Genomic DNA, 24,351 nt, shown 5'->3' with positions numbered 1-24,351 from the left:
ACCTTTCTCAACATCCTTAGTATTTAGATACAAATGAATAAACCTAGCAGTAGTTTACAATGAAAGAAAATGATGAAAGAATTGAAGAAAGGAGGAATTTGAAGAATAACCCGATAGATTGCCGTTGAGAGGAGCATATATAAAAGGAATTAGGCAAAAGATGAACACATTTATAGTCTGTTTGGCCAAGCTTCTAAAATTAGCTTATTTTACAAAGTACTTTTTTTTAAAAGTACTTTTCAAAAAAGTACTTTTGGCGAAAAATAATTTGTGTTTGGCTAATTAATTTTAAAAACACTTTTGAGCAACAATTAGTGTTTGGCCAAGCTTTTAAAAAGTGCTTTTATGTGTATTTTTCTCAAAAGTACTTTTTAAAAAAGTGCTTTTGGGCAAAAGTTATTTCTTTTAGCTTCTGAAAAACTGCTTCTGCTACTCCCCAGAAGCACTTATTTTCTCCCAAAAGCTTGGCCAAACACTTCACTTTTTTTCAAATAAGCACTTATTGAAAAAATAAGTACTTTTGAGAGAGAAAATAAACTTGGCCAAACAGGCTATTAGTATAGACCGTGAAAGAAACGGCATGTTGTGTGGCTTGTTTAATTGCATGATGGAGGACCGAAAGTTAATATGCCCTCAAAATTACTAATTTTAATGTCAAGAAGCATACATGTCGAACATGAGCTGCTTTTTGGCTCATCTATATAGTAGAAAATTCATAAAATTAACCTAGTAATACTTACGTTCTTGCCTAACAGTACGGAGAATTCATGTTTGCATTTCAACTTTATGTAACTTGCCCTTGATTATACGGAGAGAGAAAACCCTACAATTTGGTTTGATTATTCATTCGTTTTAAAGTTCCAATCCACGATTTGAACTTAAAAGTTCGTGAAACCCGAGTATATGCTAGAACTTTATAAGGGCTTTAATTTTAGATGCCGAGCTAAGAATAAATTTGGCAAAAGTACCTTACAATGCTTAACACTATTGAGCAACGTTACATTGAACAGTACAAATGCAACTCAAATTTCCAAAATTTCATCACATACAATTGATGGACTTAATACAATGACTCCAAATCGGAGTTTATTTCTCTGCATCATTTGCTTTACCATCTGGTTCCCCTCCCCACATTTTTATCCTCTCTGCTGCAATAGAAGCCTGCAATATTCATAGTACAAAACTCGTCGTCTTACAAAACGTGGATAGATAATGAAACCAATATGTATCTAGGAATTAAGCCTAAATAGTGGACGGAAATGCAATGATAGTGAGCACATTAGATATCAATGTTTGGTATGACGGTCAAAATTTCACGGGGTACTCTATTGCGATATCTAATCTGAACCCAATTTTATAGAAAAAACAGCACGTCTATTTATTTCGGAACAACTCCATACATGCAGTGTCAAACAAAATCTCTAAAGTTTCAGATGGATGAAGTTCAGACAAAAATGATTGAACTTCAGCCTTATGTGCATGCACTTCAGGCAAAAATGACTAAAGTCCAGCAAAAACAATTAGGTGAAAATGGATGAACATCAGTCATATGTGCCTGCACTTCAGGCAAAAATGGCTAAACTTTGGCCATATGAGGCTGAAGTTCAATCAAATATCTAAAATTAGTCATAAAAGTCTGAACTTCAGCCATGTGAGATTTCAGACATTTTTTCCAAAGTTACGCTTTGTCAAGACTAATTTCGAACCTCGCATGTCTGAAGTTATTTCGATATAAGTAGACATGCAAAACAATTACAAACTTAAGGCATAATTGAAACAGTGACACTAAAATGGGGACTATGCACTTCAGCCTGCTTAAAAACAACACCTAAGAACATTCTCTGAATGTATTGTTGAAATAAAGTTGATGCATTATAAGTTTGTTTTCTCCATAGTATGAAAGCAAGTTTTTAATAGTCTTGAACACTAAGGCAATTTCTTGTTTAGTTTGGGGAGGGGGAAGGGAACTGAGACATCTAAATTACGTGGGAAGAACGATTGAACTTATGTACATTAGCGATATAAAATTTTGCCACACTATTAGTGCATTACGTGTAAATATTTCCTTTTATGTGATTAAATAGTGTAAAAAAATATTTTATATTGTCAGCGACTCAGAAGGAGTTAATATTTTTCAGTTACCTCCTTGTTCCAATTGGTTTTGTGAACTATCCAAAACAGGGCAAATGTCTGAATCACAGTTCCGCTAACCATTCCGTACCAAATACCCTGAAATCATGTACAAAAAATAATGTAGATAAGAGGTTAAATAAAAGGTACACTCAAAACAAAGAGGGAAAGTAGCTCACAAAATTGAAATGTTGCACTTACTTGGACACCCATGTTGAGCTTGTAGCCTAGTAATAAACCCAATGGAATGCCAAACAAATAGTAACAAGCAATATTGACATAAGCAACCAAAGCTTGCCATCCTGCTCCAATAGCCACACCAGATAGAGCTGGTTGAATATTGTTAACCACTATGCAAAATGCTAATAATGGTGTGAGATCATAAACAAGACGCTTTACTGATTCACTCTCTGCGAATAAGTTGGGGTATTGGCTTCGAAAAACTAGTAAAAAGACTGATAAGAGAAGGCCGATCAAGAATGAAGAAAACACGACGACCACCACCGAAAATTTCGCCGTTCTTGGATGAGCTGCCCCGAGTTCATTTGACACTCGCACGCTGAAATTTTTGAACATTTTTTTCTCATGTAAGATATATAAAATAACTCTTTTGTTGTTAATACTCATTTTGGATTTGCGACAAACCTTATAGCTGCATTGCATCCAATAGCTGCCATCACTGCCCATCCCAGTATGTTCATGCTGCAATTCCACAACTCTTTTTTATTTAGACAAACATGAACTAGAAGCTAATTACACTATCGCCAATTTGCATATTTAAAACCCCTCCCCCACAAACGGGGGCGACTTAATAGAATAGTTGACAATTGACATAAAGTCAAACTTAACAATATGAGTAATTTTGGGGTCTCAAATATTTTGGGCCTAGAGCAAGGATTTTAAAAACTTAGGGGTTGATCCGCCCTGCCCATGGAAAAACCCATCCCAAATAAGAAATGACAAAGAGAAGAAAAAAAATTGCATCACCCCGGTCTCTGAGAATCATTTACATTTTACTCCCTCTGTCCCAAAAAGATTGTCCTCCTTTCCTTTTTAGTCTATCTCAAAAAGATTGTCTCCTTTCTATATTTAGAAACAATTTAACTTTATGAGATGATTTATAGTCACACAAATATTTAAGGCTTGTTTTGGACCACACATTTCAAAAGTTTTTCTTTATATCTTAAACTTTGTGTCAAGTCAAAAGAGGACAATCTTGTTGGGACGGATGGAGTACTTAATACAAGTTGGACCACATATCAGCATATGCATGCTAGTAAAAAATAGAATCAATAAATTTCAAGTACAAGTTGCTAAATTTAAAGAGAAATAATGTTTCAAAAAAATTCGAAAAATTAAAGGAAAAACAAAAAGGATATAGCGGACCAAAAAGCAAGACAGTGAAGCTAAAGAGAAAAAAAGTAAGAGAGTGAAGCATAGTGAAAGGGAGACAAAAAGTAAGCAAGTTAAATCTAGTGAAAACGAAAAGTAGTCAATCACTTTACAGGTCTAGAGCCTTAATATTCCTAGATTACAAGATAAATTCAAGTATCAATGGTGATTTTCTTGGAAGGATCATTTCCGTAAGTATTTTCACTAAGGAAAGACCTTTTTCTTTTAGGTTATCTTGTTTTCCAAGTTTTTCCAATTATTACTTGTAAGAGTATAGTATCCGAAATATTTAATGCAAGCTAAGTATTGACATGTTAACTTCCTCTAAATGGTGTTGTATTTACAAGTTAGGATTAGGCCTCGGTGGATTCCACTTCTTCTCCCTACCGTGTCAAAGTTTGTTTTTTCCTCTGAACATTACTATCAGCAGTATACGCAGACTCTGCTGAAAATGACAGTTATTATTAATTCTTTGCTAAAGTTAAAACAGTAACATTATCTTTGAACATTATTGTAGTAATTAAATATCTCGGACTGGTAGGGCATTAAATTACTGGATCTTTGTCTCTAATTACATTACACCAACTCCAAAGGAGAGGACAAGTGAGGGACTGTTAAGTGTCAAGTATTGTCAAACATTTCTTAGTCAGCCGACCGTATTTCTCCTTTGACGTCTAAACTGTGCCACTAAAATAGAATAGTATAAGATAAACAATAGAAAAGACAACTATATGATGACAATTAACTATGGTAATGATTAATGAATAAATATCATAAAGGGCTGAACTTTTTTATTATGACCAGACAAATCAAGAAGTGGGTAATTTTGGGTGTGCTCACCAAATGGACAAGGCATCAACAGCCACTTCTGCGTTCTTTAAATAGCCAGCGAACAGGACCAATGCCATAAAGTACCAAGTCTCCAAGCTGCATAATAATGCCTAATTAGATTGGGTGCCAAATTAATCAGATCAAGAAAACCATAATAAGAACTAATCAGAAATTTAAAGGACCACCAATTTTAAAACGTAAACCTATATTTTTCATTTTATTGAGCCCCTTGGTTAAAACTTAGACCAAAAGTCCAAAAGGTGCTGCTACATGTTGATGGTGACCTTGTGGCGCACCATGTGATTATCTCATAATTTGATAGTTTAACAGAAGCATACTTTTCGTGTAAGAAAAAAATTAAAATAAAATAAAGGAGTTTAAGTTAGACTGATTTCGTTCTTAATTGCTTATAAAAGATCAGATCATAGGTTCACCCCTCGTAAAGCCCGCTCCCTTGCTATCAGAAACTTCAAACCAAAAAATTCTGATTAAAGATGAAGAATCTTATTTATCCCACCACAATCCGTGATAGGTGTTTCAGAAGGGTACTTCATGAAAAGTTAGTTTACTAGGTAGAGTATATAGCATAAGAAATCATAACATAGAGTAGAATTTTCTTTTGAAAAGTTGCACTTTGCTCAAGGCCATTTACTCATTGATGCCATTTCAGAGAAATAATTTTTTAAAGAGTTTAACTTCTCTACATTAACTTTATATAATCTTTTATACTATTAGATGATCTTAAAAGTCATTAAAGGTAACTACTTATAATTAGGGAAGTTGGTAACTAAACAAGGCAAGTAATATTCTTACAGGATGCTGAAGTTGAGAATCTTGTTGAAATGTAGTAAAGCCAAAAATTAAGCACAACAAGAAAGTTATGAGCCCACAGTCTATGTTGCTCGGATTTTTAAAAAAATGTCGCGCGGTGCATATGGGATCCACCAAAAGTAGTACATTTTTTGAATGATCTTACGCAAGTGCAATAGCATTTTTAGAAAGTCCAAGCAACACATCCCACATCAAAAAGAGAGTAAATGGAAGGTGGATTACTAACCATAGCATGACAGCGGAGGCAAGAGATAACCTAACAAATCCCCATAGATTAAGGAAAGCCATCCATGAGAACCCTGACCATGCTTCTCCACAAGTCCCACTAAAAATATATAGCATTTGCGCCACCACTATGAACCACCACGATGAGTTCAGCACCACTGCCGCGCCCACGAGCCCCCACCCTAACTTCAACATAAACAACCAGCTAAAAAATGTATGCAGAACCAAAGCTATTGCTGCTATCCATGCCATCACCATAATCTTACTCTGTGCCTGAAAATTACCAAAATTTCACTAAATATTAAATTTTTAATCCATAACGATATATAAATTTAAATCCTGGATTCGCCTTATACCTGCAAGAACTTAGCTATTGGAAAATTCATGGCATATGCAAATAATTGAGGAATCATATACAAAGCCATTTTCCCTGCTTCCCGTGATATGTCCTCTGTTTGCCCAATTAATCTCAGAAATTGGTCCGCGAAAATGTAAAGTAACATCAGAAGTGCTGCTGTTGAATTGAGAATAACCCATGACCTTTGCATGTATACTCCTAGCATGTCAATTTGACCTGCTCCAAATGCTTGTCCACATAGTGTTTCTAACGCACTTCCCATTCCCAACTGTCCAAAACAAACACAAAAAATGACCATTAATTCAGATTTAAAATAAAGATCGAAATATTCATAATTGAAGCAAGAACATGTGGTTTTTCGCATATTCATTTTCCGATTTGGGGTTCTGTTGGAAAATATTGCTGAGATTAAACACTATGATACGCATATGATTTTGCTCTATCAGAAGTGTATGGCGCAATTCAACTCTAAAAATATGAAGAAAATGGACATTGGACTTATCTCGATTCTAAAAATTAGTTCATGAGGTGAGGACCAGCTCAAGACCATATTACTAGGAGATAACTTCTCGTTTCCAAACCAATGCCTAACACTTAACACATCCGAAGCCCACATTTGGTGGGTGGATAAATATATCATAGCTCGCTATTAGATAAACTAAGAATATAAATGAGTATCTGATACCGTTTGAATCAATTAAAGATTAGATTTCACCCGAAAATTATCTCACGAAGTAATAATTATCCAACAGTACTATGTAACAACTCATTTCCTCAACTGACAGGGGACGCCTAACAAGATAAACTCAGTGAGCTCCAGATCGAGATGAAATTTATAGTCAATCTCTGCCTCTCAAGTAATTAATTGCTTTTCCAAGACTTTATTTTAAGATGAACAAACATTCCAATAACTAAAGAGATCGCAATAATAATCGCAAAGTACGAGGTCACAAAGTCACTGTTGCCTAATTTATGTGAACAAAAAAGAAGATTTGACCAGAGTCCAAATTAACAATTTAACAACTTTATTTACCTACCATGACACCAAAAGAGAAACCGGCAATAACTGAGTTTTCAACAGAAACAGCAGCAAGCTCAAGAGTGCCAACATGTCCAGCAAATGTTTGAGTGACAGCACCAAGAGAATACTGACAAAGTGAAGTGAAAATAGCTGGACCAGCAAGGTACCATAATTTTCTAGATTCAATTGTAAACTCTCTAAAGAAATCTTGGATTCCAGTGATGGGAGGAATATCATCTGCATCAGCAACAAAGGAAGAAGCAAAAGAAGTATGTGACAATCTAATAAGATAATCACTAGTTTGTTCGGCGATTTGAGGGTTTTCTCTACCAGGTGAAAGAAGGGGATGCTTAGAGGTGTGTTCTTCCATTGAAGGACAAAATAGAGTTCGGTGTTTGAGACTCGTGGAGGTTTTTGTATGGGGTTATATGCCTAAGGATGAGTAATTGCATGAAAATTTATACTATATGCCATTAGCTACTGTGATGTTCCACCTGGTATGAGTATCAAATTTCTCCATGATAAGTTATGTAATATTTCCTCTCGTACTAATCTAATTTATGCCGCATTATTCACTTTTCAAGAGTCGAGTTGATTAATTTTTAAATTAAATTTGGTCAGATCAATTCAGTAATTTAAATTTGAAATTTAAATATTTAAAAACTCAATGAATAGTATTTAAGTTGTAATGTTTTTCATGTTAATATGATTAAAAAAATACATTTAAAATATTAATTAGGATTTACATAGCTTAAATCTTTAACAAAAAACTATTACTCTGTATAAATTGGGATAGAGAGAATATGTCTTTTGTTTTGCTTTCTTACTCTTTTTTATTTCTTTTTGCCTTATTTGAAAATATTATAAGAGGATTTAATATGATACGGTAATAATTACTCCCCCAAATTTAATTTAACTGTTCTAGCTATTTTCTTCTTTAATTTGTTTTTAAATAAATTATGTACCTTCTATATTGGTAACTCTTTAATTCGATATTTTATATGGCATTTTCAAATTACAAGATTCGAAGGATATTTTGATATAATATACATATTTTTAATTTAAGACTACAAAATTCAAATATTTTTTTTTATTTTTTTTTACTTCATGCCTAATTAAGCTAACAGTTTAAATTAAAATAAGTTAACTATCTTTTGGGGGGTTTGATAGTATAAAACTTAATTATTTTTCACACTATCAAGATATAATAGTTGAACTCTCATATAATTCACTTTGGGACCGCAGTAGGTAAATTTGGCGAAAGAAGCGTAACTTTGGACTTTGTTGATTTGCTAAGGATATACACTGAATAAGCGAATGAATAAATAACACGACACTTAAATAATGGTCAAAGAAGCGGATGGAGCATTGTAACTAGGGGTTTAATTGAATCTCAAATTTTCAACGCGGAGTATAAATTTATATATAAAAATTTACTAAAATGAAAATAAATAATAGATATGAACTCATAACTTTAGAAATATAATGGCTCAATATTAACAAATTTAAAAAGTTGAATTCTTAGAGTTTAAATTCTAGATCCGTCTCAAATACTGGAGAGCAGAGTTGCAACCACAATATGTTTTTTGTTCTTTTTGGTAATTGGTAATAAAGATATTAATATTATTATTCTGGATACCCGACTACATGTATGAGAAGATTCAAACTATATCCATGTTTTGCCGATTTGTCAGTTATTCCATTAGCCTCCCTGTTTTATACTATTAATGTCCCAATTTACGTGGTATCATTAGAATTTTGTAATTCAACAAGTTTTTTTTTTTTATTTCAATTTTTCATATGTCTTTTGAAATATTATGAATTGTCAATTATTGTGACCCCTAATAGTTTTTACCTAATTTCCAAATATGTAAATTTAATTTGAAAAAAACGAAAAGATCCGTGGTCCGAATTCAAGATCAAAATTTAAAAACATCATTCGAAATTCAAACAGTATCACATAAATTGGGACAAAGGAAATATTCTTTATTGAAATCTTTTTTGTATGCTAAGAGGGATTTCACTTAAATCATTATTATTTGATTGTAAATTTTGAAGCAAATTAAGATTCTCATTTTTCTGCACTATAATTTTTTTATATATATATATATAGTTTTAAGTTCATTATCTACCTTTGTTTAAGAAAAACAAGTATGAAATGAGACTTAAGGTTGAACTATTTCAAGCATGTAAAAATGAACCAGGTCGAGATTTTTATGGAGGAACTGTTTGTTTTGGTTGGTGAGATTCTATAATCAAATTCTAATCTTAAAGTTCCTTAAAGGTCAAAAAAGTACCAATAGTATTGAATACTATTAGCGTTAGTTGAGACAAACTACATCACCACGTTGGGAAGAAAGGGTATCAATGATTTGAAGACAATTAAAACAATAATATAATTTTCAAAAATCAAAATAATACGGAATAAACTAATCATGAATGAGGCTAAAACAAACTCATCAGTATTCACCATTCAGTAACACTGATGCTTTGTCCAATACTGCAAAATGTCCCAACTACCTGGTGCAACCTAATTTATTAGAGAAATTATGTTCGAGATTAACAATTCTCCACGTTAGCGTTTTTGTTTCTTTATGTCAGATAGGAATCTTAGTAGATATTGATGTTTAATGGTGTCATTATTGTTTTAGAGTAATCTGAAAACACTTGAGAGTTGGTTCCATTTCACCTTTCAAACACTAAATCTCCGTGGGCTATGATGTGATGGGTAGAATTCCTTCATCGATAACTAGAAGTAGTTTTGCATTCGAGCCCTAGAATCAATTTAAAGAGTTTTAATTGGGAGCGCTCCCTCCTTTAATAAGCATTATGCGATGCAAATCCGAATTAGAGTTAAGCTTCCTCCGAGACTTGGTACATTCCTGGAGTATGAGGTGGCATTTCTTCGACAACATTCACACTCTTAGCCTCTTTCTTGGTAAGCCTCTTTGATAATAAATCCACCGTGGTTTGCAATTATGCGAAAGTATGATCTCGCTCATGATTTTCTTTAGCCACCGCGGCAATAGAGGGACTACCATAAGATAGGATTTCACTATCACTAGAATGCCAAGCTTGGTTGTGCGTAGTAAGCTTGTCGAGCAACCTGGTGATGTTGACAAATTTTGTCCATGAAGCATCCCCCAGCTGCAGTGTTGACAGCAATTTGATTCATGGTATCTAACCCCTTGTAGAATTTCTCGGCGAGGATAGCATCCGGAAATCCATGAGTCGGAGATTGAGTTAGATAATATTTGAAACGCTCCCATGCTGCATATAATTGTTCTCCCGGAAGTTGTTTGAACTCAAAGATCTTGTCCCTAAGCTCAGCCTTTTTTCTTGGTGGAAACCACTTTTTTAAGAATATATTGGCTAACTCGTTCCAGGTATGAATAGTATTGCTGGGGAGCTTTTCATACCATTCTCTTGCTTGGCCAGCCAAGGAATATTTGAAAACCCGTAACCGCAGTGCATCAACAGGAACATCACCTTGAGATTGTTGAGAACATACATGCACGAAATTCTTCAGGTGTCGAAGTGGACAGTCCTCCGAAGAATTTCGGAAATAGCCTTCAAGTTTCAATAGCTGATAGATAGAACTATCAATTTTGAAATTAGCATTTCCCGTTCTAGGAGGAACTACAGCAGAAGCATAATCAGCTTCGCCGATGAATTCCGCAAATACATTCTCATCCTCCTCTTCTTCTGGTGCAGGATGGTTCACTTGGATTTCTCCTTGGTTTCCTTGATTGCGATGGGGTCTTCCTGCCATATTCACCTGGTTCACTAAAACAGCAAACGAGGTGTGATGGAATAGAAAAAGTTTTAAAGAACAGTACACAACAATTAGTAATTTCTAAACCGTATTCCCCGGCAGCGGCGCCAAAATTTGATACGCTCAAATTACACCTATTAATGGCGTAAAGCGGACGTTGTCAAATATAGTAACCCAACAAGGTTGGGGTCGAATCCCACAGGGAATATGGAGAGAAAAGAGTACTAATCGTATGCGATACCAGTCTTTAAATGCTTTAATCCTATTCCGGATAGTTTGAATTGATTGTTGAATAATGTAACTGAATACTTTGACTCAAAATGTAATTAATGTGAGAGAGAGACTAAGGTTGTGTTCCCCAAGTTGATTAGATATTATGCTTCAGGTTTCAATGTGATATACTTCTAATGGTTGTTCTATGAATATGCACTTGGTCTCTTAAGGACTTCTTAATGTTTCCCAACAGTTAAGCAGTATTTCCTCTTTATGATTCTTCCGAATATAAAAGAGTTACAATCGAAGAGCGACCAATAATGCCAATTTAGACTTATTCTTATTCCTAAGTTAGTCTATTAAACGAGGGTTAACGCATCGAGTCATTGTTATTCAATCTTACCAATATTGACTCTCTTTCCCAAGAAAAGTCAATATAATGGCTTCGGCTAATGCTTGCAATCATTACCCTACGTTACAACTCAAAGATAGAATAAATAACGACAACCATTATGCATATATCAATAATAGAAACCCATTCACATAATACCCATCATGGGATTCACAACCTTAGAATTGAAATTAGCTACTCATAATGTTTGTTGACAGAAAAAGCTTAAAGATTAACATAACACACTTACAATGAAAATACAGGATGGAATGAGAGTGAAGTTGTTGCCTTAAATGCTCCAACCACTTCTAAGATTAAAGACTTAGGGTTTGTGCCTCTAAAAGAAATCTATGCCAAAAACTGCAGGATCATCCAATTCAAAACCCTAGAAATCTATTTATAGCAGGTCCAAAAACGAGAACAATTTCTAGACAAAATTGCCCCTGTGCATAGAGTGCGAATCGCACTTAGTTTCGCATGTTCAACTCGTGAATCGCGGATTTCACCAGACCATCGCAGGTGATGCATCTTCAGTTAATTGTTGAGCAGTATCCGCGACACAACCCGCGATTCGCATGTTACACCTGCGACTCGCAGGTGGTGTCGCATATGGTGCCACATGTGGTGCTCAAATTTGTCCTCTCTGTCAACAGGTGTTGCACCACCTGCGACTCGCATGTGGTACCTGCGATTCGCAGGTGGTGCCATTGTTCAGTTCTGCTGGGTTTTTGCTTCATTTTGCTTCGTTTTGCTTCAAGTTGCTTCCGGCACATGTTATTCTACAAATTGACACAAAAACACGAGAAACGACATCAAAAGCACTTGGGTATTTCAAAAAGATTAAGTAATTGGCGTCGAATGAGCCGTAATTTCACGACTCATCACTAATCTAGACCTAAAAGAAATATTTAAAAGCTAAATAGGGTGTAAAACTTATGTTCGGTCAAAAATTAGGTGTTTACACCTATTTTAGATCACAAGTTTCAAATAACTTTCTTTCATTTTAAATTTCGCGGTCAGTCAAATACTTTCACATAAATTGAAACGGAGGAAGTACAAATCAATGAAAACCTAATTAGGCCTTAGCAAAATTGGGCCATGCAATCTCTGGATCAGTAAATTGGCAGTCAAATTTCTTGTTCCTCCATTTCATCCTAAAAACAATTGGAAGCATTTGACCAGTTAGTACCTCAACTGGATCAGTAAATTGGCAGTCTTTTAAGTAATACCTCCGCACTTCATATTATCTGTATTTAATTTGGAGGTTTTACGTACTCCTAAAGAAAGACAATCAATAATCTTAGTGATAAGAGTATTAATCTAAAATACGCTTTGTCTTTATTTAAATATTTAAACGTCTTACTTAATTAATACTCACTAATTGGAGCAATAAGAGTAAATTTGGAAAGAAAAAAAAAAGAGATAGTAATAATTAATAGTTCTTGATTTTTTAGAACATCAAATATTTCAAAGTAAATTCAATTTGTCGAGAAAACTAGTAGTACAATATTTAGGATCAAAATGACCATTTCTCTTAGGGGTTGGAAGTGGCTCGGTACAGGGAAAGGGAACAAGAAATATACGATGAGAATTACAGTGCATCTATACAATAGGAGTACAAAATAGCAACTTTATCAATTCTAAAATCACTAACATTATCCGTCTTTTTAAAAAAAAAAAAAAGTTATCTGGTATCAAGATTTTTTGACCCGATTAGTTCAAATTTACGCTATGTAGGGCCCATGCATGTAAGAGAGAAACACTTGCTATGAGGAATTTCTTCATTCCCAAAGCTTGAACTTGAGATCTCTAATTAATTAAAATACAGTGATCTCATCCATCTCACCACGTCCCTTAATAACCGTCCATGTTACCATTTCACTCTTCAACACCAAAAATCCAAGACAAATACTAGTAGTAAATTTAGGTACATTACTTATTATGTAGTAACAAACAATAAGTTGGTAAAGCTCATATCAGAACTTGCACAGATAACTGGCTTTCAAGTGTATAGTATTCTGCTCCACGAAAAAACTCTCTTTCTTAATTAATGATTTTACGTACTCATCAACTACTGGATTCAATGCTGCATAAGTACTCAAGCAACGGGTGGAGCCCTTTTTCCGTTTTTGATTGAATTTTATTAGTTGCTGTACAAGTTTCAAGTCTACATATCAATCGTCAGAAAAACACAGGTAGTTACTAGTTACTATTAGGACCCTATTCAACCAAAATTTCATGATCTGTCAAAGATCTTTTAATTCAGAAAGATATCATCGTCATACAGCTGGTAAAACATATCACATTTGTGATACACACACATATATATATATACTAGCAATACATGCCCGTGCACATGTCTATTCACTTTAATTAGCTAGTCTTTAAGGTTTGTATTTTGAAAATAACTTTTAAAAACATTCTAATTGTTATTATATATAGCAACATATACAAAATGTATTTTATGTACCATCACTTTAGTTATAATTAAAAAATGGAGTTTAAAAATTGAAAAAATATGATGGAATTCAACCTTTGAGATGGAAAGAGTCGGACTTTTTTCTCATTGTCATAACAATGAAAATTGTTCATCGATGTGAAAAAGAAAATTAGTAAGAATATGAGGGAAAATTAATATTTTGATTCTAGATTTTTTCTTTTAAATTCTTTAATATCTTATATGTATACAGACAGGTTGATATCCATTTGAATTAACTAACTATTCAGATCCAAACATAAGAACCATTATTGTATATATTGGATTTTTTAAAAGTAAAACTAATAAAATATTTTCATTAAATTAATTAAAAATATATTATAATTTTTTATATTAACAATTCTAGATAAAACAAAATTGTTACAAAGAAATCAAAATTAGAAAAATATATGTTATATCGTAAATCACCAAATTTTAATTCCGAAATGAAAATATAAAGTAATACATTTTTACATTTTATAAATGTAAAGAAACAATAATCAGAGACTGCAAAGGAGAATAAAATAAGTAAAGTATTGACAAAGAAGGAAAACTGGAATAAAAGTCACTCCCTCCCTTCACTTTTACTTGTTCACGTAAACATATCAAGAAAAAGAAAATTTTTCTTCTTCTTATTTTACCCTTCACATTAATTACTCATTTTCAAATCATTTTCTGATGCTATTGAGATTATACACCAATAAATATGGAAATTATGAAAAAATATACACTTAATTTATTAATTCTTAAAGAACATAAAAAGTCAAAAGTGGACAAGTTATGTATAGGAGAATTAAAATTGAAGTGCATACGTGTATACATGAGAAGAGAATAAATACTCAATACTATGACATATGTCCAAGTGGGATAAAAAAGTAGGTGGTTAAAGTGTGTAATTTATATAACTTTTGGTACAAATTTGCATTGCTATTGTTTGTCCTCTCTTCACGTTTAAAGTATTGATAAAGAAGAAAACTAGGGATAAAAGTCACTCCCTCCCTTTACTTTTACTTGTCTACGTTAACATATCAAAAGAACTAAATTTTTGTTCTTATTATTAATTTTACCTTTCACATTAGTTACTCATTTTCAAATTATTTTCGAAGGCTATTGAGACTTTTCTAATATATATAAGTGTTACTTGTCACTTTCCCTTTTGCACATCTCTTAAGAAATCATAAATAAAAGATGTATTTTACTATCTTACCCCTATCTCTCTCCAATAAATACATTCTAATCAAAATTGACTATTTTCAAGAACATTTATTACTAAGGGTAAGATGGGAAGATTTAATTAATTTTATCTTGGTTTTGTAAATGAACAAGTAATTTGGACATATATTTTTAGTAATGTGGCCAAGTAATATGAGACAGAGAGGATAAGATGGGAAATATTTAATTAATTTTATCTTGGTTTTGTAAATGAACAAGTAATTTGGACATATATTTTTAGTAATGTTGAGTACTTCATTTATGAAAAAGTAAAAGTGCACGGAGGAAATAAATGTGTCGCAGAATTAAAATTGAAGTGCATACGTGTATACATGAGGAGAGAATAAATATTCAGTGCTATGACATATGTCCATGTAGGATAAAAAAAATAGTTTAGTAATGTGGCCAAGTAATATGGGACGGAGGGAATACTTCATTTATTAATTCTTAAAGAACTTGAAAAATCAAAAGTTAACAAGTATAAGTGCACGGAGGAAATAAATGTGTCGGAGAATTAAATTTGAAGTGCATACGTGTATGCATGAGAAGAGATAAATATTCAGTACTATGATATATGTACATGTGAGATAAAAAAGTAGTTGGTTAAACTGTACAATTTATATAGCTTGTGGTACAAATTTGTATTGTTGTGTTAGTCCTCTCTTCACACTTATATTTCATTTAAAAAATTATTTATTAGTTCTTAAAAAACTTGAAAAGTCAAAAGTCAACAAGTATAAGTGCACGGAGGAAATACATGTGTCGAAAAATTAAATTTGAAGTGCATACGTGTATACACGAGAAGAGATAAATATTCAGTACTATGACATATGTTCACGTGAGTTAAAAAAGTAGTTGGTTAAAATGTACAATTTATATAGCTTGTGGTACAAATTTGTATTGCTATGTTCGTCCACCCAATAAGTGCACGGAGGAAATCAATGTGTCGGAGAATTAAAATTGAAGTGCACACGTTTATACATGAGAAGGGAATACATATTAAGCACTATGACATATGTCCATGTGGGATAAAAAAACAGTTGGTTAAAGTGTACAAGTTATATACTGAAATAAATGTGTCAGAAAATTAAAATTGAAGTGCACATGTGTATACATGAGAATAGAATAAATATTCAGTACTATGACATATATCCACGTGGGATTTATTAATTCTTCAAGAACGTGAAAAGTCAAAAGTGAACAAATAAAAGTGCACGGAGAAAATAAATTTGTGTAGGAGAATTCAAATTGAGCTGCATATGTCTATACAGGAGAAGAGAATAAATATTTAGCAAGAACGTAAAAAGTCAAAAGTGAACAAGTAAAAGTGCACGGAGGGAATAAATGTGTCGGAGAATTAAAATTGAAGTGCATACGTTTATACATGAGAAGGAATAAATATTAAGTATTATGATATATGTCCATGTGGGATAAAAAAATAGTTGAATAAAGTGTAAAAGTTATATAGCTTATGGTACAAGCATTCATTGGCAAAAGGAGTCACGAATTGAAAAAAAAAAATCTTAAATGCTAAAGAAGGGACGAATTAGGTGAAAGAAGCGTGCTCGAAAATACGTAGGGAGACGTCAAGTCACTCTTACCCAAATTTCACCCCACCTTAACCCAGAACCTTAGCTATAACCCGTAAGTCCTAATTGATTTTGAACAAAGTGTGTTTATATTAGTGGAGAAATACTTAAAGGGCAAGCTTATGGCACCACATTCTTTTTGTACTTGTACATTTTCTTTTCTGAGTGTGAGTGGTTCTCTCCTTACTCGTCTTTTGTCCCAGTTGCTATTCATGAATATGTGTGTGTGGGACTTTCTTTGGTCTTATTGTGAGGGCATGTGGATTACTAGGCTCAATGAAAGAATTACTTCTTGACGCCTCATTCAAAGCCGTTCTTTTAAAGATAGAATAACATTGTGTCATCAAGTGCATCAGTTGGTTAATGCTCGCCTATTGAGGAAAGGCACCATGTCCCGCAACAAGAAGGAGGGCAACTCGTATTTTGAAACAATTAATGTTTTGGCTGATTTCGATCATCATTGTAGTACCTAGCAATTGGCATATATGGTAGTTCTGTTTTAAATGCTTGAGGACAAGCAAAATTATAAGTTTGGGGGTGTTGATGAGTCGTGAAATTACGGCTCATTCGACGCCAATTACTTAATCTTTTGGAAATACCCAAGTGCTTTTGATGTCGTTTCTCGTGTTTTTGTGTCAATTTGTAGAATAACATGTGCCGGAAGCAACTTGAAGCAAACGAAGCAAAATGAAGCAAAAACCCAGCAGAACTGAACAATGGCACCACCTGCGAATCGCAGGTACCACATGCGAGTCGCAGGTGGTGCAGCACCTGTTGACAGAGGACAAATTTGAGCACCACATGTGGCACCACATGCGACACCACCTGCGAGTCGCAGGTGTAACATGCGAATCGCGGGTTGTGTCGCGGATGCTGCTCAACAATTAACTGAAGATGCATCACCTGCGATGGTCTGGTGAAATCCGTGATTCGCGAGTTGAACATGCGAAACTAAGTGCAATTCGCACTCTATGCACAGGGGCAATTTTGTCTGGAAATTGTTCTCGTTTTTTGACCTGCTACAAATAGATTTCTAGGGTTTTGAATTGGATGATCCTGCAGTTTTTGGCATAGATTTCTTTTAGAGGCACAAACCCTAGGTCTTTAATCTTAGAAGTGGTTGGAGCATTTAAGGCAACAACTTCACTCTCATTCCATCCTGTATTTTCATTGTAAGTGTGTTATGTTAATCTTTAAGCTTTTTCTGTCAACAAACATTATGAGTAGCTATTCTAAGGTTGTGAATCCCATGATGGGTATTATGTGAATGGGTTTCTATTATTGATATATGCATAATGGTTGTCGTTATTTATTCTATCTTTGAGTTGTAACGTAGGGTAATGATTGCAAGCATTAGCCGAAGCCATTATATTGACTTTTCTTGGGAAAGAGAGTCAATATTGGTAAGATTGAATAACAATGACTCGAGGCGTTAACCCTCGTTTAATAGACTAACTTAGGAATAAGAATAAGTCTAAATTGGCATTATTGGTCGCTCTTCGATTGTAACTCTTTTATATTCGGAAGAATCATAAAGAGGAAATACTGCTTAACTGTTGGGAAACATTAAGAAGTCCTTAAGAGACCAAGTGCATATTCATAGAACAACCATTAGAAGTATATCACATTGAAACCTGAAGCATAATATCTAATCAACTTGGGGAACACAACCTTAGTCTCTCTCTCACATTAATTACATTTTGAGTCAAAGTATTCAGTTACATTATTCAACAATCAATTCAAACTATCCGGAATAGGATTAAAGCATTTAAAGACTGGTATCGCATACGATTAATACTCTTTTGTCTCCATATTCCCTGTGGGATTCGACCCCAACCTTGTTGGGTTACTATATTTGACAACGTCCGCTTTACGCCATTAATAGGTGTAATTTGAGCGTTTCAAATTTTGGCGCCGCTGCCGGGGAATACGGTTTAGAAATTACTAATTGTTGTGTACTGTTCTTTAAAAAAATTTCTATTCCATCACACCTCGTTTGCTGTTTTAGTGAACCAGGTGAATATGGCAGGAAGACCCCATCGCAATCAAGGAAACCAAGGAGGAATCCAAGTGAACCATCCTGCACCAGAAGAAGAGGAGGATGAGAATGTATTTGCGGAATTCATCGACGAAGCTGATTATGCTTCTGCTGTAGTTCCTCCTAGAACGGGAAATGCTAATTTCAAAATTGATAGTTCTATCTATCAGCTATTGAAACTTGAAGGCTATTTCCGAAATTCTTCGGAGGACTGTCCACTTCGACACCTGAAGAATTTCATGCATGTATGTTCTCAACAATCTCAAGGTGATGTTCCTGTTGATGCACTGCGGTTACGGGTTTTCAAATATTCCTTGGCTGGCCAAGCAAGGGAATGGTATGAAAAGCTCCACAACAATACTATTCATACCTGGAACGAGTTAGCCAATATATTTTTAAAAAAGTGGTTTCCACCAAGAAAAAAGGCTGAGCTTAGGGACAAGATCTTTGAGTTCAAACAACTTCCGGGGGAACAATTATATGCAGCATGGGAGCGTTTCAAATATTATCTAACTCAATCTCCGACTCATGGATTTCCGGATGCTATCCTCGCCGAGAAATTCTACAAGGGGTTAGATACCATGAATCAAATTGTTGTCAACACTGCAGCTGGGGGATGCTTCATGGACAAAATTTGTCAACATCACCAGGTTGCTCGACAAGCTTACTACCCACAACCAAGCTTGGCATTCTAGTGATAGTGAAATCCTATCTTATGGTAGTCCCTCTATTGCCGCGGTGGCCAAAGAAAATCATGAGCGAGATCATGCTTTCGCACAATTGCAAACCACCGTGGATTTATTATCAAAGAGGCTTACGGAGAAAGAGGCTAAGAGTGTGAATGTTGTCGAAGAAATGCCACCTCATACTCCAGGAATGTACCAAGTCTCGGAGGAAGCTTATCTAGAGGGGCAGCCACAACGCGAGGATGCAAATTATATCGATCACAATCAAGGGGGTTACCAAAAGCCATGGAGACCACAACAACAAAGCAATCAATATGGTAGAAATGAATATGGTGGTTCGGACAGAAGGGATTACAACAACAACAACTATGGTAATCGGAATTCCAATGCCTATGTTCCACCAAAGGGCCATACGCCTAACTCTCAGAATTGGCGAGAAAGTCCTTCCAATGGTCAAGGAACCTCTCGGATGGAATCTATGCTTGAAAAGATATTAGACAACCAGCAAAAGAGTGACAAGAAGATGGAAAATTTGACCGAATTGGTAGGCTCTCACACCGCTTCGATTCATAAAATTGAGTCACAAATGAGAGATCTCTCTCGTGAGCAACACCCACCTCAAAGAGGGGGACTTCCTAGCGACATAGTTCCGAACCCAAGGAGTAGTGGAGGTGATCACATTGCATCATGCAAAGCTATTTCCACTAGAAGCGGAAAGATCCTTGATGCGGTAAAACAGAAAGTGGTTGAACCTATCAGTGTCGAGCCGACTATTGATGAGATTATTGAAGAAGAGGTCGAGGAAGAATTAGAGGCACCAGTTGAAGTGCCTATTGTTATGGAAAATGAGAAGGAAGCACACCCTAGTGTTCAAAAGGGTGACGAGGAGCCAAGTGTTGAAAAAGCCACCGGAGAAAGCTTTCAAAAGAGTAAGGTCACGGGGGCAATCAAACCCTTGACTCAAACTTATAAGTCTCCTCCTCCGTTCCCACAAAGATTGATGAAAAGAACGGAGGATGCCAAGTGCCAACGATTCTACGACCAATTGAAGGGGTTGTCAATGAATGTTCCACTCCTAGACACATTCCAGGAGATGCCGGGATTTGCCAAATACTTGAAAGATTTGTTGACAAAGAAAAGGGCAGTCAAGCATGATACGGTGGGAGTCACCCACCGTGTGAGTTCTATTATTTCGTCATCAAATGTTGAGAAGAAGGGAGATCCTGGGGCTTTCACGATCCCTTGCACCATCGGTCATCACAATTTTGCCCGTGCTTTATGTGACAATGGAGCTAGTATTAATTTGATGCCACTAGCCATATATAAGCAATCCGGGTTGGGAACACCTAAACCAACAAGCATGCGTCTCCAAATGGCCGACAGAACAATCAAAAGACCGGTGGGGGTTGTTGATGATATCCTTGTTAGAGTGGGGAAATTCTTATTACCGACAGATTTTGTCATCCTTGATTGTGCGGTTGACAAAGAAGTCCCAATTATTTTGGGGAGGCCATTTCTTGCTACCGGAAGAGCCTTAATGGACTCGGAAAGGAATGAAATAAAATTTCGGGTCAATGATGAAGAAGTAACCTTCCAAGCTAGCAAAGGCTTAAAGTTGCCTAGTGCTTATGAAAGCATTTCTGTCATCGATTCATTCGATGAGATAGACGAAGCGGTGGAGCATCAGCTAGAAGAGGAGCACTTCGATGAGGCACTTTCAGCTATTTTGGTGAACTTTGAGGCGGATGACATGATGGGATATATCGAAACAGTTAATTCTCTCATTGGTCGGGGTTCGTATTCTTATGAGCCGAAGAAATTATCTCTCGATCTTGATAAGAGAACCACTCCTCCAGCCAAGCCTTCGATTATTGAGCCTCCAAAACTTGAGCTCAAGCTACTTCCTTCTCATTTGAAGTATGCTTTTCTTTGCCCAGATAATACTTTACCGGTTATTCTTTCATCTTTGCTGAATGAGGATCAAACTCAAAAGGTGCTTGAAGTATTGCGGGTGTATCGCAGATCCATCGGGTGGACTATTGCAGATATTAGGGGAATTCCCTCGGGTATTTGCGAACATAGAATTGAGCTTGAAGAGGATAGTTCATCCATTGTTGAGCATCAAAGGAGGCTAAACCCTCCTATGCAAGAAGTGGTCAAGAAAGAGATAATCAAATGGTTAGATGCGGGTGTTGTATACCCAATTGCAAACAGTCCATGGGTTAGTCCGGTACAATGTGTGCCAAAGAAGGGAGGCATTACCGTTGTTCCTAACTCCAAGAATGAGCTGATTCCTACAAGGACAGTTACCGGATGGAGAGTGTGTATGGACTATCGAAAGCTGAACACCGCAACGTGTAAAGACCACTTCCCTATGCCTTTTATTGATCAAATGCTTGATCGGCTAGCTGGAAGAGCGTATTACTGCTTTTTGGATGGGTACTCGGGGTACAATCAAATCAGCATTGCATTAGAGGACCAGGAAAAGACCACTTTCACCTGTCCTTATGGCACTTTTGCATTTAGCCGCATGCCTTTCGGCTTATGTAATGCCCCAGCTACTTTCCAACGATGTATGATGTCTATTTTCTCAGATATGGTGGAAGATTTCTTGGAAGTCTTCATGGATGATTTTTCTATTGTTGGTGATTCCTTTGATGAGTGTCTTGCCAATCTAGGCAAGGTATTGAAGCGATGCGAGGAAACCAACCTTGTACTTAATTGGGAGAAATGTCATTTCATGGTGACAGAAGGGATTGTCTTGGGCCATAAAATCTCCGAAAAGGGCATTGAGGTAGATCGAGCAAAAGTTGATGTAATAGCCAAACTCCCTCCACCAATCTCTGTAAAGGGGGTTCGCAGTTTCTTGGGACATGCCGGTTTCTATCGGCGATTCATCAAGGATTTCTCCAAGATCGCCACCCCGATGTGTAAGCTCCTTGAAAAAGAAGCTAAGTTTGCATTTGATGAGAAATGCCTTAAGGCGTTTAATGAGCTGAAGGAAATGCTCACATCTACTCCAATTATTGTATCTCCGGATTGGTCAATGCTGTTTGAGCTCATATGTGATGCAAGCGGATTTGATATTGGTGCGGTGCTTGGGCAAAGGCACAACAAAATCAAGCACCCAATTTATTATGCTAGCAAGACCCTCAATGGAGCTCAAATGAACTACACGGTCACCGAGCAAGAACTTCTAGCCATTGTCTATGCGTTTGAGAAGTTCCGGGCTTATCTACTTGGATCTAAAGTGGTTGTTCACACAGATCATGCGGCTTTGAGATACTTGATGACAAAGAAGGATTCCAAACCAAGGTTGATTCGTTGGGTCTTGTTATTGCAAGAGTTTGACTTTGAAGTCAAAGATCGAAGGGGTTGTGAAAACCAAGTTGCGGATCATCTATCTCGACTTGAGGAAGCTGGGAGACCAAGTGGAAATCTTGAGGTGAATGATGTTTTCCCAGATGAGAGGCTCTTGGCTGTAACTTGTGATGTTGCCCCTTGGTATGCAGATATCGCCAACTTTTTGGTGACAGGTCTTATCCCTGACGATGTCAAAGCTTACCAAAAGAAGAAATTCTTGAGAGAGAGTCGTCAATACTATTGGGATGAGCCCTATCTATTCCGTACTTGTGCCGACAACATCATTCGGCGATGTGTGGCCGAATCTGAGACCATGGACATCTTGAAGGCGTGCCACGACTCCCCCGTGGGCGGTCATCACAGTGGGAACCGTACAGCAGCCAAAGTGCTTGAATGTGGCTATTATTGGCCCACCATTTATCATGATGCTAATTTAATGGTGAAATCTTGTGACCAATGTCAAGAGTGTCACCAAGTTTATAAAATGGAACATATTCACAAGGTTTGGCACTCCACGGGCAATCATTAATGATGGTGGCACTCACTTTTGCAACAAGCATTTCGCTAATCTCTTAGAGAAGTATGGAGTGCAGCACAGGGTGGCAACTCCTTACCACCCCCAAACCAGTGGGCAAGTTGAAGTCTCAAATCGGGAGATTAAGAGCATTTTAGCAAAGACGGTTGATGCAAACTGAACTGATTGGTCATTTAAGCTTGATGACGCTCTTTGGGCTTATATAACAGCTTTCAAGACACCCATTGGTACTTCCCCTTATCGGCTGGTATTCGGTAAAGCTTGTCATTTACCTGTTGAACTAGAACACAAGGCTTTGTGGGCATTAAAAAAATTAAACATGAATTGGGACGAAGCAACTAAGCTGCGGCTATTTCAAATGAATGAAATGGATGAGTTTCGGCATCATGCCTATGAGAGTGCTAGTTTTTACAAGGAAAGGATGAAACACTATCATGATGTCAAACTTCTGAAGCGAGATTTTCAACCAGGTGATTCGGTGTTGCTGTTCAATTCGAGGTTGAAACTCTTTCCGGGCAAGTTGAAATCGAAGTGGTCCGGCCCTTTCACTTTGGTGAGTGTGTCACCCAATGGATCAATGGAGTTAAAGTCCGATGACGGGACACGTACTTTCAGAGTCAATGGTCATCGGGTCAAGCACTGCCATTGGATGGTTGATGGTGACAAAATTGTTGATGCTCACGGGTTAAAACATGGCACCGGACCTTAGCAGCCAATGAGGTATCACGTCGAGCTGCGACGTAAAATCAAGCGCTCTTTGGGAGGCAACCCAAGTTTCTTTTTCATGTATTGTTATATTATTAGTTGTTTTTACTTTGGTGATGTTTTTGATGTGTGTCCAAGTGTGTAGGAATAAAGTGTGTGCACAACGAATAAGAGTAAAAAAAAAAAAACAGAGGGAAAATTGGCATGACATGCGACATCATCCGCGAGTCGCATGTTGTGCAGGTAAGTGAAAAATCGCGGGTCAACCCGACCAGACGCGATTCGGTTTCTTTAAAATAGAGATTGTAACTGATTTTCATCAGTTATAATCTTCACTTTCCCACTCCCCCTTCTCTTTCAATACTCCTATATCACCACATAATTTCCATTTTACTACAATCATCCTTAATCACACATCAAAACCCTAACTTCCCTCTTATTTAAAAACAAAGGATTTCAAGGTTTCCTACTTTCATCTACTCTCAAGGTATGTTGACTCTTTTCTTCTCTACATTAGGTGGTATCTACTAATTGCTCAATTACATGTCATTATCATGCCATACCACTTGTTGTAATTAGT

The 24,351-nt window shown here is 36.0% G+C and overlaps 1 protein-coding gene and 2 non-coding genes across 3 annotated transcripts; 1 reads left to right on the top strand and 2 right to left on the bottom strand.

Moving 5' to 3' along the window:
• Positions 1 to 904: 904 nt before the first annotated feature.
• Positions 905 to 7,309, bottom strand: LOC132641133 (protein DETOXIFICATION 29-like). Its single transcript, XM_060358025.1, has 8 exons — positions 6,805 to 7,309; positions 5,766 to 6,035; positions 5,411 to 5,682; positions 4,363 to 4,449; positions 2,776 to 2,832; positions 2,332 to 2,689; positions 2,143 to 2,229; positions 905 to 1,161 (listed from the first exon to the last, which is right to left on the bottom strand). The coding sequence occupies exons 1-8, from the start codon at positions 7,156 to 7,158 to the stop codon at positions 1,087 to 1,089; spliced, it is 1,560 nt and encodes a 519-aa protein (XP_060214008.1). The 5' UTR covers positions 7,159 to 7,309; the 3' UTR covers positions 905 to 1,086.
• A 2,700-nt stretch (positions 7,310 to 10,009) lies between these two features.
• On the top strand, positions 10,010 to 10,116 carry LOC132642965 (small nucleolar RNA R71). The gene has a single exon (XR_009583433.1). It is a non-coding gene; the product is annotated as a small nucleolar RNA R71 (small nucleolar RNA).
• An 8,794-nt stretch (positions 10,117 to 18,910) lies between these two features.
• On the bottom strand, positions 18,911 to 19,017 carry LOC132642967 (small nucleolar RNA R71). The gene has a single exon (XR_009583435.1). It is a non-coding gene; the product is annotated as a small nucleolar RNA R71 (small nucleolar RNA).
• Between the last annotated feature and the right edge of the window lie 5,334 nt (positions 19,018 to 24,351).

Source organism: Lycium barbarum, chromosome 5, assembly GCF_019175385.1.
Source record: "Lycium barbarum isolate Lr01 chromosome 5, ASM1917538v2, whole genome shotgun sequence".
NCBI lineage: Eukaryota > Viridiplantae > Streptophyta > Magnoliopsida > Solanales > Solanaceae > Lycium > Lycium barbarum.
This window is presented reverse-complemented; position numbering and strand designations above follow the sequence as displayed.